This window comes from Arachis ipaensis, chromosome B08 (genome assembly GCF_000816755.2).
Source record: "Arachis ipaensis cultivar K30076 chromosome B08, Araip1.1, whole genome shotgun sequence".
Taxonomy (NCBI): Eukaryota; Viridiplantae; Streptophyta; class Magnoliopsida; order Fabales; family Fabaceae; genus Arachis; species Arachis ipaensis.
Genome location: NC_029792.2, coordinates 125513474 through 125525846, shown reverse-complemented (window position 1 = coordinate 125525846; position 12373 = coordinate 125513474). Strand labels below are relative to the sequence as shown.

Here is a 12373-nt window from a genome sequence, read left to right as displayed (position 1 = left end):
CTGAATTATTATAAAAAAGTATTTAAAGTAGAATAATTTAAAAATTATTTTAATTTTTTTAATTTACATAAAACATTAGTTTCAGTTATTATTAATTCATGCTTTTAGTGATGTTAGTTTAGTTTAGTTTTGGTTGAAATATTCTTTAGTTAAATTTGAATTATTATTAAAAAATAAAATTAATTATATAGTTATGTTATTTTTATTACTATTAATTTTGGAATGTGTTTTTAATAAAAAAATAGAATTATTAAAGATATATTAATAATAAATTTTCATATATTTCAAATATATTTTAAAAAAATATTTTAATTATTTAAATATGTCCTTTCTAATCCAGAGTTTAAAAAAGAGGAAAATGGGAAAACGTGACATCATACGTGCTGAAGATCATATTGTAAAATATCTTCGACATCCTGTATATGTAAGTAATTTTTATGTTTACTGTAGTAGTTAATAATTAGTAGTTTATTTAGTAATAATCAATTATTAGAATATGTAGTGATTTAGTAAGTGTTGAATATAATAGTAGTCATGAACTGGTTATAGTAATTTACTATTAATGATTAAATTTTGTTTTCAGGGTTCAAGAAATTTGCACATGAGACACTTACACCAAATAGACTCATGATAATAGAGTGGAAGAACAACTGAAGGCAAGCGGGTTCTATTATGTTTCTCAAATTGGGAGGATCGTGTCTCATAGGCCGACTGTAGACGCACTAGTTGAAAGGTGGCGTCCGGAAACGCACACGTTTCATCTTCCGTATGGTGAGTGCACGATCACTTTGGAGGACGTCGCAATGATTCTTGGACTCCGAACTGATGGTTTGCCAGTGACTGGATCAACTGATCATAGTACAAGTGGATTAGAAAACGAGTGCTTGGCCTAATTTGGTGTTGCTCTTGGGCCGAACGACCACAAAGGAAGTGGAATCAAGCTGGCATGGTTCCGCACCCTAAAGCGGCGCCAACATTTGACTGATCAAGTAAGTAAGGAAATTTATGTGAAATGTCACATAATGTGTCTATTTGGTACGACGTTATTTAGTGACAAGTCTGGAATCTCTGTGCACTGGAAGTATTTGCCGTTGCTTCGTGACTTTTCTCAAATTCATAAGTTTAGTTGGGGTTCTGCTTGCCTTGCGCACATGTATCGATCATTATGTCGGGCATTGAGATATGATTGCAAGGACATGGATGGTCCTTTGGCGTTACTCCTTGTGTGGGCTTGGATACGAATGCCGACAATAGGGCCTCTGCCGGTGGATACCAGCTTTCCACTCGCTCGCAGGTAATATTTAACTAAGTTGTCGATTTTGGTTTTTTTTTTTCTGTATTAATTAGGGTCTAATATGAACATGATATGGCAGGTGGAATGATTATCAACCCACCACTGAGCATTATAAAAATTGGACAACCTCTGACGTCAGGAGAAGGTTGGATGATCTTCCTCTGGATGGGGTAAGTGTTTTGTTGCAAAGACCTTTCATTATGTTGAATTAAATTGATTATTGGTGCACTTATACCTCTGCTATTTGATCTGTTTTTTCAGTTTGTGTGGGACGCATACAGTCCTAATCGGGTTGCGCTTCAAGTTATTCCATTTGACATTAACAACGGTGCAAATTTTTGGAGTGCAATTGTACCTTTGATATGTTTTGAGGCTGTGGAGTGGCATCCGACTGACAGGATTAGAAGACAGTTTGGCTTTCATCAAGACCCCCCAGTCGAAGCTATGAAACTTGGAGCGTCCCATAACATAGTTCTAACATGTCCAAAGAATAAGAACTGGGGCATAGAACATGCAGTATGGATCTCACAATGGTTAAATAGTTCTATGTGTGTCTTAACAGGTGAACATGTGGACAACTATCAACCATCTGACCAGTACATAGACTGGTATATTGGTAAATTTGGTGATCACTTGCGGGTATCCGAGCTTGCTGAGCATGAGGAAGAAGGTCAACAAGAGCAACCACATCAGCAAGAACAACAAACTCAGCAAGAACAACCACCTCAACAACAAGGACCACCTCAACAATAAGGACCACCATACCCATACCTACCATATCAACAGCCATATCCATACCCACCACAACATCCACACCCACAGTATTTACAGGAATATGCAAACCCTTTCACCCAACCTTTCATACAACCACCATACTCACAACCATATCCACATTATCCACCCCCACCATACACACAAGAATATACACAACCTTTCACCCATCCACCATATGGTCAGCCATCTACCATTTGTGAGGCATACATGCCGACACAGGTACCGCAAGGTTCATTGACACAGTTACTAGGCGCAGTGGCACAGGATGAGGATCAATATAGACACATTATTGATTGGGTACAGGGTCCTGAGTCATCTCAGTGGGTTAATGATTTATACTCTATCCAAGACCCTATACAGGTGCCAGTGGCTGACGTTGAGCATGACTATATTTGTGTTATCCTACAGATGTCCAAGGTCAAAGTAAAGGTTACAACCTTAGGATTGATCCGGCCCGTAAGAGTCGATCTAGATGGAGCCCGTCATTGATCAAGAAGAGGGTAAAAAAGGGATGCTCTAAGGTGGCCAAAACCGTTAAGAAAAGTATATTTAAATGAGTTAGCTCGGTTGTTTATGGTTTAGGGTCAGGGAATGTAATTTTATGTTATTTTTTTAATTATGTACCCATTGTGTTGTTTTATTTAATTCTCTAGTCAAAGCAAACTTGTAAATTAACTTACGCAAAGTAAGTGTCACATGACTCAATACAAACATAAGGCTAGATAAAGTGTTGGATGCACCGCCAAATGACAAACTATAATTGAACATAATACTACAAATAATGACAGAAATCACTAAGATCCCAAACTACAACTGAATATCATACTAAGATGTTGGAAACAACTAAGGTCACAGACTACGAGTTTGGAGCCGATCCACTAGCACTGGTTTCACCACGGCGCGGGCATCTGCTTCGACTATGACCCTCACCGCCACAAAGCCTACAACGCCTAGGACCACGTAGATCACGAATATCCATCTCATTCAAGAAGCGAGTTTTCTTAGGACGACCTTTGGCCACTCGCTTGAGGTGGGGATTGGGTACGAGTCTTGGTCCTTGATGCACAGGCCATGTTGTTGGGTTTCCTAGTGGCCTGAATCGGGTCTTGTATACCTTTCGGATCTCACCCATCGTATAAACCTCGTGCACATACTGTTTCCAATCCAGGCGCTGGTTTGCACAGCAGGCAAATACATGGCGACATGGAATTCGATCCACCTGAAACTCACCACAATCACAATGCTGAAGGCGCAAGTTTACTGCAAACTCCAACCCACTTGGCATCTCGCGCACTTCAAATACCTCGTTCTGCCTATCAAATAGGTTAACTTGAATGTTCCCCGCTGAGCGCTGATTTGACAGAATTTTCTGAGTTGCATATTCAGAGAATAGTTGTCCTGCACTTATACGAGCCTCAGCCTCAGCTCTCTTCCTTGTGAACAATGCATTTAGCCTGTAAAAAGTTGCCTTAACAAGGGATGTGACCGGAAGATTGCGTGCCCCTTTCAATACTCCATTAATGCACTCCACTAGGTTAGTTGTCATATGCCCCCAACGATGTCCACCATCATACGCCAAGGCATACTGCTGTCGAGGGATCCGGTCTAACCACTGCTTGTAAGCCTCCCCCCGCTCACATAATCTCTGGTAACGCATATCAAATTCACGCATTGTTCTAGAATAGCCAATGTTGACAATTAGCCTCTGCAGGTGTGGTGCCTTGAAACTCCTCAAAAAGTTGGATGCTATATGTCGGATGCAAAACATATGAATAGCTCTCGGATATTCTCATGCTCCATTACTACGACCCACAGCTGAGATGATTGACTCGTGTCGATCAGAGATAAGGGCAACACCATCCCGATTAACTACATGTGTTCGCAAATGGCTAAGAAAAAAGTGCCAGGCATCAGCAATCTCACCTTCGACTATGGAAAATGCAAGCGGCACGATATTTCCATTGCCATCTTGTGATACTGCAACTAAAAGAGCTCCTTTATACTTTCCATACAAATGTGTGCCGTCAATCTGAACCACTGGCTTGCAACTTCTGAATGCTTTAATGCATGGGTAGAAAGCCCAGAAGACTTGTGTCAGAATCCGGAGATCTTCAACTAACTCATCCCCTCGATAGCCATATGCAGTTTCATACTCAACAGCTGCTGATGGTTCTTTTGCAACCATTGCTTCAAACCATGTGGGCAAAGCTTCATATGAAGATTCCCACCCACCAAATAATTTTTCCACTGCATTTTGCTTGGCCAACCATGCTTTGCGATAACTTATTGTGTAGTTGAACTTCGATTGTACTTCAGCAATGACAGATTTTACCTTTATGGACGGGTCAGCCTCAACTAATGGCTTTATTGCTTCTGCAATTGTTTCAGAGTCCAGTTTAGCATGATCCTGAGATATGGTACTTCTGGTGCACGTGTGACTACCATTGTACCTCCTTATCACCCAACAATACTGTCTTTTCATAAGACTAACTCTGATAAGTCAATCACAACTTATTCCATACTGTACACATTTAGCATAGAATGTTGTTGGTTCTGATTCATATACCCTATAATCAACTCCTCTTCGAATGGTATACTCTTTAACTAATGTAGTAACAGCCTCTCTAGAGTTAAATTCCATTCCAACAGCAAATTCACCGGTAGCTACAACAGCTGGAGCTGTACCAATAATAAAACAAAAATAAATCTAAATAATATTCTATTATTATTAATAATAATGAGAACAATAAATAGTAATAACAATCTAAAAATTAAAAATAATACTAACATAAAAGCAAAACAAATAATAATATTACTAATATTAAAAAAGTAAATAACAACAACAACAACAAAATTACCTGTATTGACGTACTCAGGAAATTCTGGTGCATGCATGGCATCCAGATTCAAAGCATGCATAAAAGATGGCTCTCCATATGGATGTTGTCCGGTTAGTGCATTTGCAACATCAGCCACATCTCTTTCAACCATTACCTCATCTTCCTCTACATCTTCAGTTGGACCAACAACTTCATAATTACCTTCAAACTCTTCATCGCTTTCAGTATTATAACCCACCCAGTCTATGTTGGGTTCTGGAAAGTCAACATCATCGATTTCTTCGAACTCAACATACAACTCGATAAGTGAGGTCTGTGCTCTAGTTTGATGATGGGTAAAAAACATTCTTTGCATACTATCTTCATCAGTCACATGCATTATTTGAAATTGGCCAAAACCACCAAATACTAGCACAGGCTGCCTATATAGAATATTTATGACTCTTTTTTGCACTTGATGATCTACACTTTGAGAAAGTATACTCTTAAGTCCTTCATATGTTATTGACAGAGGAACAACAATAACACATGGATTCTCACATAAAAAACTCACACCTTCATGTGTATGAGATAAAATCTGACTATTATAATATATTTTTAAACTAATATAACCCTCCATTTCATACACTCATCACACTCACTCACAAATTTTTTTCATTCTCAAACTGACCACATTTTGTAGAACAAAGCTCTCATTACTTCACTTAAACTTTACTCTCATACTCTATTTTTGCGTTTTAACACAATCCAGAACTTCTTTTATAGTTATTTTTATATTTTTTTATTTCCTCCAGCACAAAACGTCACTGACGTTTTCACAAAACGTTACTAACGTTTTTACTTTTTTGCAATACGTCAACGACGTTTTCACCAAAAAATAATTTAAAAATATATATTCTAATAAAACGTCACTGACGTTTTCATTTAAAAAAAAAATTAATATACAACACATCGTTGACGTTTTGCTTAAAATAAAATTAAAAAAAAAAAGTTTACACATTACGTCGCTGACGTTTTCTTCCTACAAAATTTTAAAAGAAATTTAATCAACTCGTCGATGCCGTTTTGCCTAGTTTATTATAAAAGAAAAATCACTCTGCCACAAAACGTCTTCAACGTTTTGTTTCTTTCAAAAATTTAAAGCAGGCCCATAGTAGAGTAATACACAATGCTCTCCAAATATCATTGAATAACACACGTTGGTTTCTAATATACAAATAACTGAGCCTTTAATTCTCAATGAAATTCACTTCAATTTTTTTTTAAATTCTATTAAACTCAAATTTTTAAGTCATTGTCATTGTATCCAAGAGTATATAGGAGTACACAAAATACACGGACAACAAGCATGAGTTTTTCAACATTACTGATGGCAATGACAACTATTATCATCGTCTCCAGAAATACATATACATAGTCATATTTAACAAGGATTTTTTCATTATAAATAAAAAAAAACATTATTTCCCCAATAAAAATATGACTTATTTCTATGTACTCTTATGTATTTCATGTACTCTGGAGACGATGATAATAGTTGCTGGTGAAGGTTAAGAATTTGAGTTAGTAATTTTTTTTAGAATTTGAAGTGGAGTTTGCCGGGATTAGGCGAACCCTATAAAATTTATACAACTCTATAAAAAATTATAGAGTTCGCCAAGGATGCGGCGAACTTGCTTTGAATAAAAAAAAATCATATTTAAAAAATTAAGGTTGAAAAATAGGGTTTTAGAAAATAATAATTTTTTAATTTTATTTTTAAAAAAAATCTTAAATATAAGTGAAGTAACAAATAGCAGAACACAAAAAATATAGTTTAGTAAGAAAATAAAGGGAAAAAAAAAAATCAAACACACAGTTATTTAAAGGGAGGAGGAGAAAAATAATAGTTAATAGTGGAGTGAGAACCTAATCATTACAAAAACGAATTTACTGGGAAAAAATAACTAGAATTACAATTGCAAGAAAATTAAAACAAATTGAAGAATGTGTAAAGAGGCTTTATTATTCTCATGGTGCAATATGGCTAGCTAATTGCTCAACCTGATATATATAAAGATTACAAAACCTATATACAAAAGAATACATTTTTATGTTCTTTGTGCCTTCATTAACAAAACACCCAAAACTTGGATACTTGCCTTGGCTAAATAGAACTTTTTATTGTGCCATGGTATACACAAGAAAATGGCTAACATGAAAAGAATACTTTGCCAAAAAAATTAATCTAGAAAACTATATCCTAAAATTTGAATGATTTCCACTTCTTTGACAACCAATCTGAAAGGTTAGCTAATACAAAGCCAGCAAATACCTGCAACACAAAAACAATACCAATACCAAACACCAATTCCAACAATTAGTATATGTCAACAAAATTTAAAAATGATTTGGCAATTGTGATTTGTGGTATCCATGGTGTGTGTTTGGATTTTAGTAAGTTGGATCATAATTTATTGTGCCTATTTTTATGTAGTTTAGTTTCCATTCTATCAAAAGGAGTGTGAAGAGAAGAAGCAAGATTCTTCTTTTGGTTTTTGAAGTAAAAAATTGTGGCTATAGGTAGTAACAAGTGCAAGAAAATAAGATTGCCAAACACACAATTTGATAAGCACAAAGAAGATTTTCTAATAAAAAAAATTTAAGCGTTGTAGAGGTGATTTGGATAAGCTAGCTGGTTGTAATTTTTGACTTGGTCAAAATTAGATAACTTATCTAGTTGCAATCTATGAGTTAGTCAAAGAAGAAATTGCAACAAATCACCTGATGTAAACAAATTGTGATATTTTGTCCCGTCAATTCCAGTAACCCAACAAGGGGAAGTGAAACACTTCATCAAAATCACTCTTAAGAACTACTAGACACACATGACCATAATCTAAAATCAATTTTTACAAACTCTGATAAAATTCATTTTATCTAGAATTTATTCTACTAAAGCAAGAACGATGCACACTAGATTTATGAACTCCCTAAGACCAAGTTGCAAAAAGGAATTTTTATGTAAAATTTCTGCTTAGCCAAATTTGAGCAAGAATTAAACTGAAGCAGTTACCAGAGGTAACAATTAAACAATACCTGAACTGAGCCAAGAATGTACACTACAGAATATTGCCGACCATGGATCATCATGTCAGCCACCATAGCAAGCGGAATGGTGAGCGACATGCCTAAAGTGGCCACAAGGGGAGTTGTCCATACAACACAAAGTGCCCTGGATACATGAAACAAAAACAACTCACACCAGATATTGAGTGATTGTGCAAGTGTGAATAGTCTTAAGAGTTTAGCTATTTGGTACCCTGGTAAGGAATCAGGATTAGGAAGTTCTTTAAATTTCACTCCATTCAATAAAAATTTCCTGTTTCTAATTCCTTTACCAATGTACTAATAGTATATGATACTAATAAGGTTACTGTCACATACCAGAAGTAATCTGAAACCACACTTCCGATGAATCCATTGGCAAGAACCATTTCATCCATTTTAGCAGATTGAGGAACAGCAAACTTGGGCTCAAGTCCCATGGCCATCAATGGCCAGACTGAGACCAATATAAATCATAATTAGCAATGATTTTATTACATAAATGTTTAAATTTTTCATCCTTGACTTACTATCATTCTAGAAATATATCCCAAAAAGAACATATTCTCAAATGTAATAGAAAGATAAGAAGCTTGATGCGAGTAAAAACTTACTAAGCCACCAAAGCGCGACTAATGTAAAGAGTCCGATATACCCAAACAGCTTCTGCACATCAACTCTTTCTCCCTCTTCGCCACAAAACTTTTTAAGAAGAACTGCAGCAGTAGCAACAGTTGTGGTTAAGATTCATTTTTTTTATCTGATTAAAAGTAGAACAAACGGCTAAGGTGTTGCTTAACCTGTAAATAGGCCATACGACACGGCCGAGAGAATGCTGAAAAGATCTCCAACGAAAGAGCGCTCTTCATTGCTGGACACAGACATCAATTGTCAATATCCATCAACATTGACTTGAATTTAAATGGCATATATATGGATGTAGTCTACAATATAATAATGGCATGATGTAACCAACAAACTCCACCTATGGCATGTTTGGATGGGGAAAAAGTCGCGTGAAAATTTTCATGGACAAGTTTGTTGTGTAAAATTACACATGCAGTTCATCCATGAAAATTTCCATCACATTTTCACCTTCAAATCAGACATACCTCCTACTACATTTAGCATAAATTCTATGATTCTATCCGGTGTTGGTTAGTCAAAACCAGAATACACGGATTCGACCAAAAAAGATAAAAGCCTTACATTGATATTAAATCATCATCTGCAGCCCAAGTTTTCCCCAGAGTTGTCATAAGAACCCCAGCCATGCTGACAAAAACAGCAACCACTTTTGGTACATTTAGAGAGTCTTGACCCAAAATTGCACCAATAAAAAGAGTGAAAAGCCCGGATGTGGATGATAATACTGTCGAACTTGCGACACTTGTTCGTGCAAGAGCAGCATTTGAGAAGTACTGAAACCAACACAAGAGAATTACATAAGAACCACACTAAGCGTCAACGTTAAGCGCCACAATTCAAGAAACAGAGAATATAAGAATGCAGAAATGATCTTATAGTATCAATCACAAGTTCAAGTATGAGAAGCTTGGAAACATAACATAGTGGTATGAGTATGCCATGTTTATAAAATGAAACTACAGCCACAATGAATGGCATGTTTAAGTGTTTAACCACTTAAGGAAACACAATTAATCATTACAGCTAAGAACATTCAATAAGAAACTAGTTCTCATGGCAATTATCAATTAACAATTTTAACTGATGTATATTCTTCACAAGAATATAAAAAAATTGATCTGAAATTTAAGGTACATATTTGTAAAACTTTAGAACACAAATGTCATATTTTATAAAATGGATTTAACAACATATATCTCTTGTAAGGCATGCTTTTGTCCTTAACAATAAAAATCAAATGATGATCACATTCTGTAGTTGCTTACCTCAGTCAGAAACCAGATAGGTGCAATGTAAAATCCATAAGTAGCAATTTGCTTGCCGGTAAGTTGCTTCTCTGATTTTATCACATGAGTATTATCATTATACTTGGCCATCAATGGCTTGACTTCGGCAAGAGTCGAAACGCCTAATTTGCTATCTTTCCGAATCACACTTCCGAATTCCAGTTCAAAGTTTTTCTCCATTCCACTGCCTTTGACTGGAGGGCCAATCCTGATAAAAAATTTATCTACACTTTCTGCATTTTTACCACTTTTAGAAGACCGTCGTTTAAGATATTCACAAAACCAGTCCTTAAAGTATGATACTGGGAGGTAAACTACCATAAGAGAAGCTCCAAGATATGTCACTGCAAACGGTTGCTTATAATCTTCAAAAATATCCTGTTTAAAAAAATTTAATCAGAAAAGCTCCAGGTGTAATGCATGGAGACTAATATGCTGACGATAACATTAAAAATTTCTCCCTTAATCAAGATTTAAAAAACATAATCAGGGTTTTCAAGAAAATATTGGCTCCCAGTATGCAGATAAGGATTCAGTAGTTTTATTACTACAAAATCAAAATGAAATGCCATATTTCAAGGGAACCTAATAGATTATGAACAAATGGATGCAAAATTGTAATGTAAGCCGCCTAACATGATAATTGCATCAGTGAATGATACATCAGCTTGAACCATAACCTTAAAATCACACAAAGACAACTCAACCATTGCTCCAAGGTTCTCCTTCACTCAACTTCATTTGTAAACAGAAAAGTAAAAAAAAAATGTTACTTCCTACTTCCTGAGATATAGGAAGCTTTGGCATCAATCAACTCATATTTTTTTTTTTAAATTAAAAATAATAGCTTTATTAGCTTCCTCTGTCATTAACAGCATCCTATTTTGGATTACACATGATTAATAACATGAGTTCCTATGGTAAAAACAAAAAAAATTGAACCCCATGCAACAAGTACTAAGCAAATTAACAAACACAAGGAAGGCACATACAACAATTGAAAGAAAAAAGCCATTGAGATTTAACAAACACATTGATTGCGTGAAAGAGAAGCAACAAGAGGAAGATGCATGTTACCTGGGTAACTTCTGCGGAGGTAACCCATATAATAACAACAGTGCCAATGAGGAACAACCCAGCCCTGTATCTCCAACCCGTCACCATCACCATCGCAAGAGAAAAAAAAAATTAAAATGACAAACCTTGCGAGGGTTGCACGGTGGAGGGAGGGTGGATTTTTCTTATTGCAAAGGAAAATTGAAAGAAGGAGGAAGAGATTGGTTGGTTGGTTTGTTTCTTTCTGTTAATTTTAGTACTACATATTTATATATATGCAATTGGGATAGTGAAATATAGTGTGGATTTTAATTTTTTCTTTCTCACCTGTCACAAACACAGGTTCTATTGTGGTAATAACTATAAATTAAATAAATAGATAGATAAATAATGATAATGCCACCGTCCACTTGTTCATCCTTGATAAATTCTCGAAAATGTTTTATAGAAAAGAAGGGAACAATTCATTGCCAGCAAGTGGGTGCAGACGTGCAGTAATACCTTATGATCTAGACACCAAGTTATGTAGGTATATTTTTGTTTAGGAAAAGTACGAGGAGCCAATGGAATAGTTGTACAATATATATAATGGAGGTTTAGGAAGTATTAGAGATATAATCATTAGTGTTACATTTTTTCATTAGTATGAAGGATATTTATTTTGTAACTCAATAGCTCATTATATACATTGTACAAATAGTTAATTGTCTCTCTAGCAAAATTTGTTTGTTTATTAGCTAAACTAAATATTTTGGGTTTAAATATTGGGAAAAAAAAAGGTTACAAAACCTAAAAGGCTAAAACCTCCTGTGAACTTCTAAGGGTATAGTGAATTTTTTTATACACAGCCAATTAGTACTTTAATTTGTGAAATTTATCTTTTAAATTTTGGAACATAGCCTTCTAGATGATATATGATGCACATTTCAATTCTTATGTAAGTGATATAATTTTTCTTGGGAGTTTTTTTTTTTTAATTTGGTTATTATTTCTTAAGAGAGTTATTATAAATAATTGATGGTGATGATAAAGACTATAATAAGACCAAGATTAAAAGGAGGAACAACAATGTCAAATGTCAACAGTGTTTACCTCAGCTTTTAATAGCTAATGCACCCTGTTGTAAATTATGATAATTAAAGAAATTGCTATATTTTTTAATACAAATAAATGAATAATAATGATTTCGTATAGGAATAATAAATTGGAGTTATAGATAGATGGGGATGGTAAGTTAACGTAAATATCTGCTAAAATTATTTGCAACGAAGGTACAAGAATAAAGAACTAGATTGTTTCTAATAGGTTGAATATATGCTTCATATCCACACAAGAGAAAGGAGGAGGGAATGAACAGAAAGAAGAGGGGGAGGGGGGATGAACAATGC

The 12373-nt window shown here is 35.1% G+C and overlaps 1 protein-coding gene across 1 annotated transcript; it reads right to left on the bottom strand.

The window, feature by feature from the left end:
* On the bottom strand, window positions 6888–11286 carry LOC107611916 (uncharacterized vacuolar membrane protein YML018C). Its single transcript, XM_016313787.2, has 8 exons — window positions 11007–11286; window positions 9909–10307; window positions 9205–9416; window positions 8796–8866; window positions 8610–8711; window positions 8335–8452; window positions 7987–8122; window positions 6888–7222 (listed from the first exon to the last, which is right to left on the bottom strand). The coding sequence occupies exons 1-8, from the start codon at window positions 11097–11099 to the stop codon at window positions 7151–7153; spliced, it is 1203 nt and encodes a 400-aa protein (XP_016169273.1). The 5' UTR covers window positions 11100–11286; the 3' UTR covers window positions 6888–7150.